The sequence below is a fragment of the Equus caballus genome, chromosome 1 (genome assembly GCF_041296265.1).
Source record: "Equus caballus isolate H_3958 breed thoroughbred chromosome 1, TB-T2T, whole genome shotgun sequence".
NCBI classification, from domain to species: Eukaryota; Metazoa; Chordata; class Mammalia; order Perissodactyla; family Equidae; genus Equus; species Equus caballus.
Window position 1 is genome coordinate 125,219,667 of NC_091684.1, and position 19,545 is coordinate 125,239,211.

The 19,545-nt window shown below is 40.1% G+C and overlaps 1 protein-coding gene across 3 annotated transcripts in view; it reads right to left on the reverse strand.

The window, feature by feature from the left end:
• OCA2 (OCA2 melanosomal transmembrane protein) overlaps positions 1-19,545 on the reverse strand; it is a 365,906-nt gene that overhangs the window by 237,420 nt on the left and 108,941 nt on the right. For all 3 annotated transcript variants that reach the window (XM_023652076.2, XM_014734075.3, XM_070231431.1), the window contains 3 exons: positions 17,098-17,154; positions 15,611-15,735; positions 12,355-12,493 (listed from right to left, as the gene is read on the reverse strand). In XM_023652076.2, coding sequence (XP_023507844.2) covers positions 12,355-12,493; positions 15,611-15,735; positions 17,098-17,154 — 321 coding nt within the window. The remainder of the gene's footprint in view (positions 1-12,354; positions 12,494-15,610; positions 15,736-17,097; positions 17,155-19,545) is intronic.

Sequence of the window (19,545 nt, forward strand, 5' to 3'; positions counted from 1 at the left end):
GGATCCTACATCATGATCAACTGGGATTCATACCAGGGACACAGGGATGGTTCAACATTCGCAAACCAATCAACATTGAGGAATAAAAACCATATGATCATCTCAATAGATGCATGGAAAGCATCTGACAAGATCCAACAGCCATTTATGATAAAAACTCTTAAAAAATGGGGACAGAAGGAAATTACCTTAACATAGTAAAGGCCTTAAATTACAAACCCACAGCCAACATCATACTCAATGGGTAAAAACTGAGCACCATCCCCCTGAGGACAGGAATGAGACAAGGATGCCCACCATCACCACTCTTATTCAACATAGTACTAGAGGGTTTGGCCAGAGCAATTAGGCAAGAGAAAGGAATAAAAGGAATCCAAATAGGGAGTGAAGAAGTGAAACTCTCACTGTTTGCAGACGACATGATCTTATATATAGAAAACCCCAAAAAATCCATTGGAAAACTCACAGAAATAATTAAGAACTACAGTAAAGTTGCAGGGTACACAGTCAACTTACAAAAGTCAGTTGCTTTTCTATACTCCAATAACGAACTTACATAAAGAGAACTCAAAAATATAATTCCATTCGCAACTGCAACTAAAAAAATTAAGTACCTGGGAATAAATTTAACCAAAGAGGTGAAGGACTTAAACAAAGAAAACTATAAGACATTATGGAGAGAAATTGATAATGACTTAAAGAGATGGAAAGAGATTCCTTGCTCATGGATTGGAAGAATAAACATAGTTAAAATGTCCAGACTACCCAAAGCAATCTACAGATTCAGTGCAATCCCTATCAGAATCCTAATGACATTCTTCACGGAAATAGAGCAAAGAATACTAAAATTCATATGGGGCAATCAAAGACCCCAAATTGCTAAGGCAATCCTGAGAAAGAGGAACAAAGCTAGAGGTACCACAATCCCTGAATTCAAAATGTACTACAAAGCTATAGTGATCAAAATGGCACGCTACTGGTAGAAAAACAGGCACAAAGATCAATGGAACAGAACTGAAACCCCAGAAATAAAACCACACATCTACGGTCAGCTAATCTTCCACAAAAGTGCCAAGAACATACAATGAAGAAAAGACAGTCTCTTCAATAAATGGTGTTGGGAAAACTGGACAGCCACATGCAGAAGAATGAAGGTAGACCACTATCTCACACCGTACACAAAAATAAACTCAAAATAGATCAAAGACTTGATGATATGTACTGAAACTTTAAAACTCCTGGAAGATAATATTGGTAGTACACTCTTTGACAGTGAACTAAAAAGGATCTTTTCAAATACCATGTCCACTCAGACAAGGGAAACAAAAGAAAAAATAAACAAGTGGGAATTCATCAAACTAAAGAGCTTCTGCAACGCAAAAGAAACTAGGATCAAAACAAAGAGACAACCCACCAACTGGGAGAAAATATTTGCAAATCATTTATCTGACCAGGGGTTAATCTCCATAATATATAAGGAACTCACACAAATGAACAATAAGAAAGCAAACAACCCTATCAGAAAGGGGGCAGAGGAGATGAACAGACATTTTTCCAAAGAAGATACACAGATGGCCAATAAACACATGAAAAGATGTTCAACATCACTAATCATCATGGAAATGCAAAGCAAAACTACCCTAAGATACCACCTTACACCTGTTAAAATAGCTATAATCACTAAGACTAAAAATACCAAATGTTGGAGAGGATGTGGAGAGAAGGGAACCCTCACACACTGCTGGTGGGAATGTAAACTGGTGCAGCCACTATGATAAACAGTGTGGAGATTCCTCAAAAAACTAAAAATAGAACTACCATACAACCCAGCTCTCCCACTACTGGGTATCTATCCAAACAATTTGAAATCAACAATCCAAACTAACACGTGCACCCCGACATCCATTGCAGCACTATTCACAAGAGCCAAGACATGGAAGCAACCCAAGTGCCCATTGACTGATAAAGAAGATGTGGTATATATATATATACAATGGAAGACTACTCAGCCAGAAAAAAAGACAAATTCATCCCATTTGCAATAACATGGAAGGACCTAGAGGGAATTATGCTAAGCGAAATAAGCCAGTCTGAGAAAGACAAACACCAGATGATTTCACTCATATGTGGAATATAAACAAGTACTGGGACAAACAAAACAGTTCAGTGGTTACCAGGGGAAAGGGGGTGGGGGAGGCGCTGGGGGTGAAGGGGAGCACTTACGTGGTGACAGTCAAGAAATAATGTACAAGTGAAATCTCACATTGATGTAAACTATTATGAACTCAATAAAAAAAATTAACTTATTTGTCCCCCTCACTTTACAGAAAAGATCTGAAACCACCTATAACATTGCTAAAGATACAACACAACTAGAAGCCACTATCAATAAGTTGTGTCAAAATTTAGGCTTGCCAGTGGACAATGATTGGAAATTCTTAATCTCTGGCAGTTATCTACACGTCCAGTGAAAACAGCATCATGAACTACAGATGGAGCTATATGAGCTTATTCATATATAGATACCAAGGACATCTACAGAGAGGAGGGACTTATGGAATGTTTTTAATGGCCATGTTTTAATGGCCATATAAGAACTACTTTTCTGGTAGTTCTTTAATGAGGATATTACCTTGGACTTTGTGTTTATCTATAGAAACCATGCCCCAAATATCTGGTTCAAAAAAAAGTCCACAATACTTTTCGGGGCCCCTTAAAATCTTTTAATTGCTTCTAAAATCAGAAACAAACAAAGATCTTTTGAGTCAAAGAAAATGACTTAAAATATAATACTAATGTTTTTCTCTTTATACTAACTCAGTCATGAAATATAATTAATATTTTTTAGAGCAAAGAGCCCATGAAGGCAGAGGAGCTTGTATCCTGAGTAATTCTGGGTTACTCTGGAACATAATCACTATAAAGTTTTGTCCCATTAGAAATTATGAGGCTATCAAAGAAAAAAGTGGAGTAGATTAAAGAAAGGAAAGGACTCACTGGGTCCTGGGAGTGACACACAGCAAAATAACACAGCAGTGAGTGGGAATATTTGGTTGCTACTAGAGTTGTAATGGGTGGATTTATCATGTAAGAACAATGCAGAATGGAAAACTTGAAGCAAAAATTTTAAGAAATTATACAGGCAGATGCAATGTACAGTGGGATGCAAATGTTTTCACTAAGAGTATTTGGTGCATGTATCTGGGCCTCCCTGCTGCTGTTACACTTCTCTATAATTTCCCAGGCTCCTCTCAATGTTTTCAGTAACAAAACACTCACTATTACACTTACATCAATACAGTGTGTAAATGCAGCCCTGTCCACAAGGTGCTGGTTTTATTTCACCCCACTAAGTCTTGTTCTGTACTGTTTGGGTTTTGGCTCCACTCAGCCGCTTTCTTCTTAATTTCCCACAACGTCCTCATTTGATAGAGTAAGTGGTCAAATGTTGAGGCATATAAAACAACCAAGGAGAATCCCCCAGAATCAGATTAGAACATTCACAGATGCATAAACTACATATGTTTAAGGGTGATCAGGCTGAGGAATTCCTGGCCTACCAATATCATTTTTTAGGGACAAGGCTTTCAGGCTAGCTGTGACAAACCAAAACAGTCGAATGGGTTGTAGCAAGGTGGTTAAAGCCAAAATGGCTTCTTGAATTCTTCTGAGTGAAAAACTCAAAGAAATTCTGATTAAGAGGTTAACTGAATCTATTGAATGTTTTAGTAAATATCACAGTGTAATTGAAGGATAGAGTCATGTCTGGAGACCCAGCAAGAAGAGGACCCCAGCACTGCAGGAGTGGGTGTGATGACAGACAGAAGGGATGGGTGTGGGACATCCTTCATGTGAGGTACCAGTGAACATGTAGGAGAGGTTACGGCATATGCGGATCTGAGGGGGTAAGAGTCTCTGGCAGAGACACGGAAGAGGGCAAACCCAAAATGCAGGAAACAGAACAGTCCATGGAGGGCACAAGCATCTCTAGAGAATGCTGATCCCAGAGGAAAAGGGTCAAAAAAGCATAACTTCAAGGCTTTGGGGTTATTGAAGAGGTGGATGGAAGCAAAAAATCCTGAAAGGAGACTAAGAGGTAGAACAAGAACCAGCAGGGAGTGACAGCATCAAAGTTGTCAGCTGCTGGAGTGGAGGAAGACAGGGGTGGAGGAGCAGTGGAAGAATGCCCTAGCGTGCACAGCACACAGGGCATGGCGGGAAAGCTATGAGGAACGTCCCAGCATGCACAGTGCGTGGGGCCCTTGGGAAAGGCCTGAAGAATGTCCTAACACACACATCTTTGGGGTACAACGGGTAATGCCTTCCTCTGACCTGTGAGATGCCATTGAGAAGCACAGGGGACAGAGTTCCCCTTGAGACTTTCCAAATTTAAAAGACAGTTGAATGATTGAGTTCATCACTGGTGAGTCTCCCAGGAACAGGCATAAAGGAGCAACTGTAACCAGCAAAGGAGGACTATATCCCTATTAGCCTGCTGGGAGATGAAGAGATAATGTGTGGTTACACATGAGACCCTACAGCGCTGTAGACTTATGCCCACCCCAGGAAGGGTTGGGGTCAGGGGAGTAAGTGATTGTCCATGTAGTACACCCTGGAGGTCTTCCCCACCAACCTGTTCAGTACTGGTAGAAAGCTATCCCAAGAGACGTGGGAGGAGTGAGCAGGATGTGGAAATGGTAAGTCAGAAGAACTTTCCTCACAACTTCCTGTAACTTCTGCCTAATCCTCAGACAGAGAATGTGGAAGATTTTTCAGATGTGACTTCTTTACTGTTTCAAAGTCTAGTACTGGTGTTTTATTACTCATCTGAATTACACATTGAGTATTAACTTTCTTCCTGAATATTTTAAAAATTAATTTAAAAATTAATTTTTATTTTATAATCTGTTTTCTTCCTATTTCACTTCATTGATGAACAATTGCATAATGCAGAATAAATGTGTCCATCATGTAATGCAAATGTGTGGCCGTGCTGTCACTACTGATACTAAGGCTTTATAAACTAATCTCTGCTGAGGACATCATCCCTGGAACCATGAGTTTATTTGTGTCTCCATACAATTAAGTGTTCCCTCATCTCTGAACTACTATAAAATGAATTAAAACCACTCTTGATTATCCACAGAAGGCCACTCATTAGATGTCTTTTCTGTGAAATAGTTTAACCCAAAAATTCATGGAAAGTCATTAAGTAGAAGACAGGGAATACCATCTTCAGTAAAACAAAGACAACTCTAAGGCCATGTCCCCAGAGGATGTCACTTTTGCACAAAGTTATGTGAGGAGCCTAGGGTGAGCCTCAGGGCAATCAGAAAGAGTGCTCACGTCCAGGGCGCTCTGTGTATTTTTGCAAAAACCTCACCTTTCTCCCTTACTGTCAGATTTAAACTCTGGATATTTACAACAGCATGTCAACATACCATAGAAAAATGTAGGAATAGTTTGACAGACTGCTGTTTCCCTTCAGCTTTCTATGTGGCTTAGTAGAGATGCAGGACCCAGGGCCTGTCTCGGGTCACATTCCACTGTTAAGTTCAGAGGATTCAGACCTAGGACTGGAAGGACAGGCTTAACTCAATCTGTGCCCAAGAAAAATATCATGCCTAGGAATTTACAATAATGCTAACGTGATGCCGGTCGGGGGCAACTAAGCTATTGCAACATTCAGCAAAATGTTGTCATAAAAAGAAGAGGAAAACAGAAATTGAAAGCCAAGTTCTAAAAACAGACTAATGAAATACAGTAGCCATACCCTCACATGAACTACTTCTGTACCTATTCTACCAAAACTTTTTTGCTCTTAGAAATCCCAAAGTTTTAGGTATTATTTTTATGTCTATTATCCACTTTTGAGTTAATTTTTGGATAAAGTGGGAGGTGTGGATTATAGTTCATTTTTCCTGCATATGAATATCCATTTGTCTGGAACATTTGTAGAAAAAACTACCCTTTCTCCACTGAATTGGCTTTGCACCTCTGTCAAAAATTATTTGTTGAGGTATATGGGAACCTATGCCAAGACAGTACCACACTGTCTTGGTTATAGTGGCTTTATAATAAGTCTTGGAATTAGGTAGCACTAGCCCTCCCAATTTATTCTTTGCTTTAAGAATTGTTTTGGGGGATTCTGGATACTTTGGATTTCCACATAAATTTTAGAATCAGTTTACCAATTTCTTTAAAAAAAAATAAACCAGCTATGGTTTTGATGGGGATTGCATGAATCGATAGATCAATTTGGGGAGAATTGATATCTTAACAATATTGGGTTTTCTGACCCATGAACAAAGTATGTATCTCTATTTATTTAGATTTTCCTTAATTACTCTCTACAATATTTTGTAGTTTTCAGTATACAGGTCTTGCATGTTTGGTCAGATTTACCCAAAAGTATTTTATATATTGATGCTATTGTAAGTGACATTTTTATTTCAATTTCCGATTGTTTATTGCTAGAATATACAAAAACATTAATCTTTGTACATTGATGTTATATCCATACTTGCCAAACTGACTTCGTATTTCTAGGAGTTTTTTTTTTTTTTTTTTTGGTGAGTAAGATTGGCCCTGAGCTAACATCTGTTGCCAATCTTCCTCTTTTTGCTTGAGAAGATTGTCCGTGGGCTGACATCTGTGCCAATCTTCCTCTATTTCTTTGTATGTGGGATGCCGCTCCAGCATGCTCTGATGAGTGGTGTGCATGTCCACATCCAGGACTGAACCCATGAACCCAGGCTGCCAAAGTGGAGCAGGCGAATTCAATCACTACACCATCGGGCCAGTCCCTCTAGGAGCTTTTTTGTAGATCTTCAGATTTTCTACTTGGACAGTCACGTCATCTACAAATAAAGACTGGTTTAACATTTCCTTTCTGATGTGTTTGCCTTTTCTCGCATTACTTTACCAGCTAGAGTCTCCAGTAAAATGTTGCATTGAAGTGGTGAGAGCAGACATCCTTGTCTTGTTTCTGATCTAAGGAAGAAAGCATTCAGTTTTTCACATTTAAGTAGGCTTTTCATATATGCTCTTTCTGAGGCTGGTGAAGTTCTCTTCTTTTCCTAGCTTACTGAGATATTTTATCAGTAATGGATGCTGGATTTGCCAAATTTTTATTCTGCATCTATTGAGATGATCATATGGATTTTCTCATTCAGTTTGTTAGTAAATTGCATTAATTGATTTTTCAAATAGTACACCAATCTTCCATTCCTAGGATAAATTCTACTTGGTTATGACATACTATTCATTTTACATATTGTTAACTTGGATTTGCTTACTTTTAAAAAATTACATTTACATCTATCTTCTCAAGAGATATTTGTCAATAGTTTTGTTGTACTGGGTTTGTCTGGTTTAGGTATCAGGGCCTCACAGAATGAGCTGTGAAATATTCTTTCCTCTTAAACTTACTCTAAAGCTTTGTGTAGAATTGGTAATATAGTATCATTTCTTCTTTAAATATCTGATAGAATTCACCAAAAAAGCCATCTTAGCCTAAGTTTTTTGTTTGTTTGTTTTGTTTTGTTTTCTTCTTTGTGGGAAGGTTTTTAACTACAGATTCAATTTCTTTAATAGATATGGGGCTGCTCAGGTTGTCTGCTTCTTCTTGAGTGAGGTTTGGTAGAGTGTGTCTTTCAAGGAAACTGTCCATTTTATCTAAGTTGTCAAATTTATTGGCATAGAGTGGTCCATAACAATCCCTACCAATGTCTTTAATGTCTATAAGCTCTGGAGTGATGTAACCTCTCTTATTCCTGATACTGGTCATTTGTGTCTTCTCTCTTATTTTCCAAGTGATGAGTTTGGCCAGAGGTTTATCAGTATTATTGATCTTGTCAAAGAACCAGCTTCAGCTTACATTGATTTTCTCTATTTTTTTTTTCTTCCGCACTCTGGTCTGTGTAATTTTCTTTCTCTTGCTTACTTTTAGTTTAATTTGCTCTTCTTTTTCTAACTGACTATGATGGAAGCTGAGGTAATTGATTTTAGACAATTCTTCTTTTCTAATATTGGTATTTAGCAGTATAAATTTCCCTGTAAATAATGCTTTAAAGCAGGGACCAACAAACCACACTTGCAGGCTGGAACACAGCCATGCCCATTCATTTATGTATTGTCTATGGCTGCTTACATGCTGAGTTGAGTTGAGTAATTGAAACAGAGACCATATGGTCCACATGCTTATAATATTAACTATATGGTCTTTTAAGAAAAAGTTTGCTGATTCCTGCTTTAGAAGAATCCCACAAATTTTGATATGTTTTGTTTTCATTATAATTCAATTCAAAATACTTTGCAATTTCAATTTCAGTTTCTTCTTAGACCCTTGGATTATTTAGAAATGTGCTAGCTTCCAGATATTTGGGGATTTTCCAAATATCTTTGTTATTAATTTCTAATTTAATTCAACTGTGGTAATTCAACAGAGAACATATTTGTGTTACTCGAGTTCTTTTTAAATGTATTACGATTTTTTATGGCCCGGAATATGGTCTATTTTGATCTGTGTTTTGTACGCACTTTGTAAGAATACAGACACTGTTGGTGTTGAGTGGAATTTTCTATAAATGTAAATTAAGTTAGTTAATAATACCGATGAAGTTTTATATTTCCTTACTCATTTTCTGTTTTATCAATTATTGCAAGAGGTGTACTGAAACCTCCAACTATAATAGAGAATTTATCTGTTGCTCTTTGCAGCTTTCCAGTTTCATGCATTTTGAAGCTCTGTCACCAGTTGCATAAATGTTTAGAATTGCTGTGTCCTCTTTATGAATTTACCCCTTTATCATTATGAAATGTCTTGTTTTTATCCTGGTAATATTCTTTGTTCTGTAGTCTACTTTGTCAGACATTAATATAGCTACTCCAGCTTTCTTCTGGTGAGTCTTTTGCCATTCCTTTAATTTTAACCCATTTGTGTCTTTATATTCTAAGTGTGTGTAAGTGGCATATAGTTGAATTGTGCTTGCTTGTTCAATCTGACAATTCCTGCTTTTTATTTGGGATATTTAGTCTATTTATACTTCATGTGATTGCTCATATAGTTAGGTTTAAGCCTTACAATTTGCTTTATATTTGTCCCATCTGTTCTTTGCCTCCTTTTCCCTCTTTTTCTGCATTCCACTGCATTAAATGAATATTATTTATGATTCCACTTTATACTCTTTGTTGACTTATTAGCTGTTACTCTGTTTTTCTTTCAGCGGTTGCCTTAGAGTTTGTAGTATACATTTTTCACTTGTCACAGTCTACTTTGATGTATTATACCAATATGGTCTAATTGGTGATGTTATGCCAATATACATATAGTGTAAGAACCTAACATTAATGTACTTTAATTTCTCTGTTTCCAGCCTTTATGCTATTGTCATACATCCTACTTAGACATATCTTACAAATGCCTTAACTCATTGTTTTTGTTTAAATAATTATCTCTTAAAGTGATTCAAATAATAAGAAAAAATGTATATGAATTTACCCATGTAGTTATTATTTCCAGTACTATTCATTCCTTTGTGGAGATCCACGTTTCCATTAGTGACATTTTCCGTCTGCCTTAAGGACTTTCTTTAATGTGCCTTGCCACATGGGTCTGCCACTTATGAATTCCTTCAGCTTTTGTACATGAGAAGAAGTCTATTTTTTGTACATAAGAAAAATGCTTTTTCACTGGATATAGTATTCTAAGTTGACAATTTTTCCTTTCAGTACTTTAAATAGGTTGCTGCACTATCTTCTCACTTGCATTGTTTCTGAAGAGAAATGTTGTCATCCTTATCTTTATTCCTTTGCATGTAACATGTCTCTGTGTGGGGGCTCAGTTTTAAAGATTTTCTCTTTATCATTGCTTTTTGAACACTTTGATTATGATGTGGCTTAGTGTAGTTTTCTTTATGTTTCTTATGCTCTGACTTCATTGAACTTCTTGAATCTGTGGGTTTCTATCATTCATAAAATTTGGAATATTAGACCATTTTTTCTTCAAATGTCTTTTTCTGTTCCTCACTCTCCCTGGGAGACTAGAACTATGTAAATATTAGAGCACTTGAAGTTTTCTCTTAGCTCACTCTTTTTTTTTATCTTTTCATTACTTGTTATCTTTTCACTCTGGTTTATTTTGGATCTCTGTCCTCAAGTTCACTAATCTTTTCTTCTGCAATTCCTAATTTGCCAGTCATCTTAAGAAGAGTATTTTTATCTCAGACATAGTTTTCATCTCTAGAAGTTTGATTCAGGCCTTTTTTATATCTTTCATGTTTTTGCTTAATTTAATGAACATCTGGAACAAAGTTCTAGTAATAATGCCCTTTTCTATGAATTCTAATACTTGTGTCTATTCTAGGTTGGTTCCAAATGATTCATATTCTCCTTGTCATAGGTCATATTTTCTTGCTTCTTTGCATGCCTGGTAATCTTTGATTGGATGCCAGACATTGTGAATTTTACCCTGTGTGTTGTTGGATATTTTTGTATTCCTATATATACTCTTGAGGCTCATTCTTGGATGCAGTTAAACTACTTAGAAACAGTTTAATTATTTCAGGTCTTGATTTTAAGATTTATTAGGTAGAACCAGAGACGTGTTCAATCTGGAGCTAATTACTCACCAATACAAAGCAAGACACTTTGCGTACTCTACCTAATGCCTCATGAATTAAAAGGTTTCTAGTCTTCCTGGCAAGAACAGACACTCTTCCTCATCCTGTGTTTGTCAAGCACTCTTCCCTCTAATCTTTTTGGGTTGTTCTTCCCTTGGCCTTGGGTAGCTTCTCTCTACAGATCTCTGGGGTTCTCCCTCTCTGTGCAGCTCTCTCCTCTGTAGTACTGTCTTTCAAATTCTAAATACCTTGGTCTGTCCAGACTCTCAGCCCCATCCCCCACTCAAAGATTTTGATAGGCTATCTCTCCCTGCACTGCATCCTGGAAACTCTTTCAAGGCAGTGAGCTGGGGCAATTACAGGGCTCACGTCATTTGCATCCCATCTCTCAGAGATCACTGTCCTTTTATTGCCTAGTGTCCAATATCTTGATTACCACTGTTATATTGGTTTGTTTTTGGTTTTTGGTTTATTTTCTTTTTGACTGTCTCAAGCAAGAGGGTAAATCCAGTCCCATCTTGGCCACAGAAGAAGCCATGCTATCTTTTTTTATCCATGTATATCCACATACAAACATTCTGGAAGACTATATGCACCAAAATATTAAGAGGATTTCTCTCTGGGTGGTGGGATTATGACAGTTTTATTTCTGTATGTGTGTTTGTGTGATTTCTATTTTTTACAATAAAGGTATTACTGTAGGATAAAAATAATAAAACAATATTTTTCTTTAAAAATACCTGTCTCTCATGTGTATGAGGCCCATCCTGGATGATAGGTGCCCCAAGATAGCTCACGGGGCTCTACCACCTTCTAATGTGCTCTAAGGTGACAATGATTGTGGACATACTCCTCACTCCTGCAGTAAGACTGCTGAAGTGTTGTCAGCTGGTTTTCCAGGGTAACTAGGGAGTACTGAAGTTTAGTCAAAGTGTCTAAGTTATACCCTGAATCTCTAGATCATGGTGGGCTCACAAAATGGCTATCAACACCTTAGAACCATGAACTCTCAAAGACTTAAATGTTTTTATGGAAAACAGCAGACACACACACAAACACACTGACACATTCATGGACACACACATAAACATATCATCTACAATAAATGACACCAATTTGGGAGCATTGTTACTGTTCAGAAAAGAGCTATTGAGAAAATTCTAATGACCAAAGAATGATAAATGAAAATTAATTATATAATTCTTATTTTAACTCAAGATATGTAAAATACTATATACTCTCTTTAATACTTTGTCTTTATTTTAGTGTACAAAGAAATTATATATTAATATTTATAAGAGCTTTAAAAAAATTCATAAAGACCTTCATTTCCCGATCCTTTTGAAAAAAAACCTTAAGTTCTTCATCAGTGAATTTATCCACCACAGTTGAAAAGTGAGAGGGTATAGATCATTTTATTCTTAATATTAGTTGGAAGAAACCTCAGTTTCCATTAATATGATATACTGTGACTAAATATATATGCTATCCAAACATTTCCTTAAAAATTTATCAGAATGAGAACGAATTCAGTTCAGACCACTTAATCCTACACTGAAGGATCAGTCACCTAACTTCCCACTCTTAAAATAACCAACAGCACTTAATGTGAAGAGGTGACATAGAGGGACTTGATTTCTAATAAAGAAGTCCACGTTGTGTAGGATGCTAAGCGGGCAAATAACTTGAGGTCTATATTTATTGGAAGCAACCCTGTTATACTGGTACATACCATCTTCCTCAACTCCTGGTTGGAAACAATAATGACATTTGGTGGGTCCCCGATGGCAGTGGCAGCTCCTCCAATGTTTGTGAAGATCACTTCTGCAATCAGGACTTGTCTTGGGTCAAGGTTGAGAACCTCACATAATCTGTCATGAATGGAAGAAAATGAAAGTAGTCCCACTATTAACACTGTGAAAGTCCCATGTGCAACCTAAATACTTTTAAAGCACTTGCTTGTAAAAGGGAGGCATACACACACACACACACACACACACACCTGTGACAAGGGCAATGCTGGGGAACAGACTATGGCAACAACACTACAGAGCTACGGGCCATAGGTGACTCTCAGAATTACATTTCTCCAAAAGATATCCCACCAACCATCTGAACCACCAGTGTGAAAATGTACCCCTGCCCCACCCCCCACAGGTCGGGAGGGAGCACAGTCCGCTGTGTGCAGGCCCCCACTGGAAGACAGGCCCTGGCACAGGTGTGTGGGTACTAGCCATCAGACCTCTCCAAGTCAGGGGTGGAGAGGTCTAATCTCCTCTGCCAGAGCAGAAAGCACCGCTGCCCAGTGGCTCACACCAAGCCTGCCAATCTAGGCCCTTACCTACCTTCCCTTTATCAGATGCTGAGGGCCCAAGCTGTCCCCTACCCCTTCCCTTCAACTACTACCCATGGACTTCCTTAGAGAAGGGGCACACACTCTACGGCAGTGGTTCTCCATCTTGGCTGCACACTAGATTTGTCTGAGAACCTTTGAAAGTCTGGCTGCCTGGCCCATGACAGATCAATCCTTGGGAGTGGGCCTGAGCAGCAGCGTTCTACAGCTCTCCAAGTAGGTCCAGTGAGCACACAGTTGAGAATCGTTGCTCTAAGGAAAGTGTAGAAAACACATCATGACATCTTCCACACCTACCAATCTGCATTGCCCACTTCCATACAGAAACAAGGCATTGTATCTCCAGGCTGACAGGAGGCCCTGCTGAACTCAAGGGTCGTTCCTACCACCTCCCAGCTCAGAGAGTAGCCAACAGCTTGTTTGAAGGGGAGTGGCCTACTGAGCTGTGTAGAAGATGAGGAGGGAGCTGTGTCTGGGGACCAGGGACAGGAGTGAGTCCAAAAAAGAGGATCAGATCCTAATCAGCAGCAGCAGGTCTCAGCTGAGGAAGCTCCAAGGATCTGCTTCTAGCAAGAAAATAACTAATGTATGCTAATCAACACCACCAGACCATGCACAGAGATGGCATCTGAACTAAATAGGCCTCGCTGTTTAACTCTAAGGACTAATGCTACTCAGTCCAGACAAAGGCAGAAGAATGCAATCAAGCTTACAAAGTCATGAATAATGAGGTAATACAAACAGTGAATCTGGGGCTGGCCCAGTGGCGCAGCAGTTAAGTTCACACGTTCCACTTCTTGGCAGCCCGGGGTTCACTGGTTCGGATCCCTGGTGCGGACATGACACCATTTGGCAAAAAGCCATGCTGTGGTAGGTGTCCCACGTATAAAGTAGAGGAAGATGGGCACAGATGTTAGCTCAGGGCCAGTCTTCCTCAGCAAAAAGAGGAGGATTGGCAGTAGTTAGCTCAGGGCTAATCTTCCTCAAAAAAAAAAAAAAAAAAACAGTGAATCTGAGCACACTAACACTTGAATCTTGAAAGAGGTAATTTTTAGATTAATAAATGGAATTGCTACTCTCACATAAAATTACAAAGCCAGTTCCCGGAACAGTAAGGACATAAACAAATCCCAGCAAGGCTGAAACAACCCTTGGCTGTCTGGGCTGTACAGGGATACCAGGAACACGGGTGCCCAGCACTCCTCAGCCCTAGAAACATACCCTCACTGGGCTGCCATGAGAGAGCAGGATGATGTCCTGGGATCTGGCACATGTGGGTAGTACTATGGTTTTCAAACCAGTATCAGCAGCAGAGTCCCACTGGTTGGGGGTGGGCAGGGTGTGGCCTGCTTCTTGCCCTCTGAGGTGTCCTGGGGCAGGGTTTGGTGCCCTCCATTAGTAGTGCATGGTACTGTTTACAGCACCCTTCAAATGTGTTCACTCCATCCTTCATTTACCCTCAGAAGAACTCTGGTACTGGGAGGTGCTATGCCCCTCCTTCACTGGAAGGCTGAGTCCAGCATCCCTCACCCCAAATCCCTGCCTGCACATGGGGCATGACAATGCAGCCAAGTTTGCAGGAGCCTGGGCAAGAGACAGACTTGTAACACTGCAGGCCGCATGGAGGTGTCAGAGGTTGCTGCCTGGCTTCTCTTCACTCTTCCTCCTCCTCTCCCCACCCCACACTCCAACTCATTCCTCCTCCAAGAGTCACCACTGTTCAAAGGTAAAAGGTATCAACCAGAATTAATCCTGAGCCCTCGAAGTAGCCTCTTGCTGGTGACTTTGAATTTGTTTTGTGTCTCTGGCCTCCTGTCCAAGCGAGTCTCTTATCTCAGGGAATCCTCAAAACACTAGCTTGGGTTAACCTTTGATGGTACAACCCAGATCAGTGTAGCTGAAGTGACTTTTCTGAGATCTTTCACTAGCCCCTGCACCCCAGAGGGGGTACCTGTCTCCCTTCAATCTCCCCAGGACCAGCAGAGCACCAGAGTAATAGGCTCGAGCAGGGGAAGACCATGATATGCTGGGGAACCATCTCTAAAATAAAGAAGATAAAGTAAGGATGTAAATGTAGGTCCACGGCATTGGAGGGGGCCTGAACAATGACTGGGCCTGAAGTTCAAGCTTCTAAAGATTCCAGACAAACTTTGGTCTGTGGTGCTCAGGAAACATCCAATGAATGAAGTGGACAGAATTAAAAGAAACGGAACTGAATTCAATTAAATCTCTCTTTCCCAAAGTTACCCCACAAAGCCTGCCCAAGCAGGTCCCTGACCCTGCAAGCCTCCCAGAGGAGAGGAGCCCAGCAAGAGTGAGATGGCTGCCCCACCTTCTCCGCTGCCTGCCATGCACTCCTGCCCACCGGGCGAGAGCTCTCACACTCCACCATGCCTGTGATCGGCCCAAGTGGAGGGGGAGAGACGGCACCTGATGGCTGTCCCTGCAGGACAGTGAGGCCTGAGTCTTTTGACTCCTGCAGCATTTCTGCAGCTGCTGCTGCTGCCATGGCCATGTGCATAGAGCACCAGTCCTGGTGGGCGTGCTGGCTTGAGCTGGACACACAAGAGAAGGGAAGGAGGTGGGCACGCTGCTGTGAGCCTGGCCTGATGCCCATGAGGGGCACTCTGCATACCTTATGGTCACAGGAGTGAAGAGGAGTGACGTGGTGACATTGTCCAGGAAAGCAGAAAGAATGGCAGCAATGAGACACAGCATGATGATCATGGCCCACACTCTTCCCCGGGATAGTTGGTATGCCTGGAACACATACCCACAGAAAGGCACAGCCAGGATCAGCAGGGTCAAAGAATAGATGTGACTTTTCATTAGGGACTGTAAGAACTAGGGGTACAAATAAACTCTACATGGTAGATTAAAACTTAGACTTAGAGATTCCTAAGTCTGCTGAGATGCAGTAGTGATGGCCATACCCAGACATTCTAAATCCACCTTGGCCTACATTCCTTCCCTCTGATCCTCCTTCATAGTGCCCTTTGATGGTTCATTTATCACAAGGTGATGGCCCTCTATCCCTTGGATATCCTCCAGTATTTTACAATCTCCTTTTGGTTAGACAGTCTGTGCTGTGACTTGGGATCCATGTGACTCTAGAGCCTTCTGATCTTTGGAGATCTAAGGAATACTTTTAGTACCAAGGTATTGGGAGGAAGAGGCTAGATATCTACCTGGAAGGTGTAAGATGGTGCACAAAGATAGCAAAAATCATAGCATGGTTCTACCATTCAGAGTTTGCAAAGGGCTTTGTTGAGCAAATCATTTATTTATTTATTTATTTTTGGTGAGGAAAATTGGCCCTGAGCTAACATCTGTTACCAATCTTCTTCCTTTTGCTTGAGGAAGATTGTTCCTGAGGTTAACATCTGTGCCAATCTTCCTCTATCCTGGACATGGGATACTGCCACAGTATGGCTTGGATGAGCAGCACATTGGTCTGCATCTGGGATCCAAACCCATGAACCCCAGGCCGCTGAAGCAGACAAAGCAAACTTAACCACTTTGCCACCAGGCTAGCCCTGAGCAAATAATTTTTTAAAAGAACTTTTCAGTTCTAAAAATATCAAGCACAGCACCAGTCCTTGCATTAGCAGGGCATGGCAAAATCTCCTTTCCCCAACGCTGAGTGATAGGACCAGTGCAAATCCTGGTGGTCAGAACTCGCTGGTGGATCCCCCAGGGTCCCAGTTATAAAAGTGACTGTTTATATGTTCAATATTTAGAAAGTAATCACTGGAATTATTTCACCAAAAAAGCAATCAGAAGCTGACGACTTGAAATATTTAGATATTCTAAAATGTGAAACAGTTTTTGATGTGAAGCTCTCAACCTGCCAATTTAAATAATGTTACACAAACGTTCAGCTCGAGTGCTCTTTTCCTGATCTCCTTCTTCAGTTGTATACTGAAAAGCTGAAAGGGTTGCTCAGAGCCACCTCACTTAGCATGGCAACTGCACCTAGCCTGGCAGCACTGATTTTGAAAAGGAGGATAGAATTTTAAAATATTTGATTTAAATGGTAGTTTTATTCACTAAATACATAATGGTGGAAAATAAATATGTCAATTAATTAATACAAACTATTCAGTGTCACATCAAACCTACCTTTACAGCGCAATAATCAAAAAATCCAGTTTCTGAAAATATGGCTACCAAGATCATCTGTGGGGAATAGAGAAAAAGGAGACAAGAAGAATCTTTTAGCAGAGCACATTCCTGAAATGACATCAGAGTGACCAGTTACAAATCTGAGCTCTGGCCTCAGCAGGAAAGCTACAACGTCATCAAGCTTCTGTTCTCTCATTGAGTGTAGTGCACTTACAAACTCCCTGAATGAACCCTCTTGCTAGCAGTTTTGCGCCTCTATTTTTGTCCAGGGATCTGTGTCCAAGGTACATTATCATTCCATCTAATCTTTACAACATCACATGTTATTATTACTCTCTGCCTCATAGGCCAGCAAACTGGAAGGCAAAGAGGGGAGATGACTTGCTCACAGTCACAAAGCTAGAAGCCGGGAAGGAAATGGGCCAGAATGTGGCCATCCGCACCTAAATGTCCATAGAAGCAAAACTAAACATTTTAAGATTTTAAAACTGGGTTAAACTTTGTTTCCTAACATAACTAAACAGATTTTTGTTAACAATTTGATCAAGACATGCAAATAAGAGCAATTACATTAAAATCATGAATCTCTGGTTATAAACCCAGAAAATGTATTAACTTTGGTTTCTTTCTAATGATGACATTGAGTTGGTGTTAACAACCTTCTGAGATAGTAAGAAAAAGTAATGTCCCATTTATTCCAAATCTAATCAACCAGACATTTCATCCAGCCTGAACTTTCTGGAAGATTCTCTGTTCCACCTCCTAAAATGGCAATGTACCATGTGTTGAACTTGGAATAAGAAGATGCAGTTTCAAATACTGAATCTGCCACTTAGGAATACTTCAATCTTGAACAGAAAATTTTTTTAATCCTCTGCACTTCAGTTGTCATACCTCACCTCTGAATGTTTTGTTCCTTGTAAGGTTGTTGTGAAAATTCAATAAAATTATGTAAATTAAAGTACTTGGAAAATAGTAGGCCCAATATCGTCTTTCCGAGAAACCATACAAAACAAAAATGTCCAAAAGTCCGTTTAGACTCAATACAAATATTTACCTTGTCTAGAATGACCACCAATGTTCATCCTAACCCAGACAGCCACTGTGGGGCACCAACGGAAGCTACACATGAACGCGAAGGGGCAGGCCCTGTGTGAGGAAGCTGTTCCACACGTTGGCTGCCAGAAACATGTAAGAGAGACTGGAACTCAAGGATTGGGGTGAGTGACCCCACACGTGGCTGACTGCCATGAAATAGGGTGGAAAATGCAGGTGCCTGATTATATAGACTCTCTCTGCACCCCCAAAATTCTAGAATCACAGAACCTTGCTGAACTGATTTCAATTGAGAGAAAAAATTAAACCACTTGTTATGGGCTGAATTGTGCCCCTCCCAATTCATATGTTGAAGTCTTAACCCTCAGTACCTCAGAATGTGACTATATTAAGGAGGTAATTGAGTTAAGGTGAGGTCATAGAGTGGGCCCTAATCCAAGCTGACTGGTGTCCTTATAAGAAGAGGAGATCAGAACACAGCCACACACAGAGGGACAACCACGTTACACCACAGGGAGAAGACAGCCATCTACAATGCCAAGGAGAGAAGCCTCAGGAGAAACCAACCCTACCTGTACCTTGATCTCAGACTTCCAGCTTGCAGAACTGTGAGAAAATAAATGTCCATTGTTTAAGCCCCCAAGTCTGTGGTACTTTGTTATGGCAGCCCAAGCTGACTAACATACCATTTATTTAATTTTAAAAAAATTATGAGACATCGGGTATGCCTTTCTTCTTCCTTCCAGATGCCCAAACCCTATGTGCTTTTCAGGACCCAACCCAAATATTAGTTCCTCTATGAAGCCTGGGTTCAGAGCACTGACCCATCTCCCCACACTCCACCCACAGAGGAAGCAGAGCTAGTTTGGGTCACACTGAAGCCTAGAGTAGCAGGACCCTCCATTATGACTGCCAGCCTGAGGAGGGATTAGATGTTAGCAAGGAAAATGAGGCTATATAGTGACTTTTCACAGAGTGGGTCTTCTAGCCCAGAGAGGGAAAGCCCTCTTTCAGACCATTCAGCTGCTGCGGGGTCTGTCCAAGAATGCATGAGCCATTCCCACTGCTGTCCAAGTCCTTGTCGAATTCCACTTATTCTAGTTAAATTAGTTTATGACTCATGTCCCACACTAGCCCACTTGTGTGTCTTAAAGTTCCCTTCCTGTAAGTTGACTTGGTGACACTCTTCACTGCATGCAGCAGAGTGGCCTCTTGACAATGTCTGATAAATCAGCATACACGAATTACTTATGGATAATTTCTTCCTTTATCCTTATAATTAAGGATACTTTTCCAATCACTGAAACTTACATGGTTCATTTATTTAGGATATTCAGTTTTATATTTTAAGGGCAGTAACTCAAGAAATTTGCTAAATTTTCTAAGTGG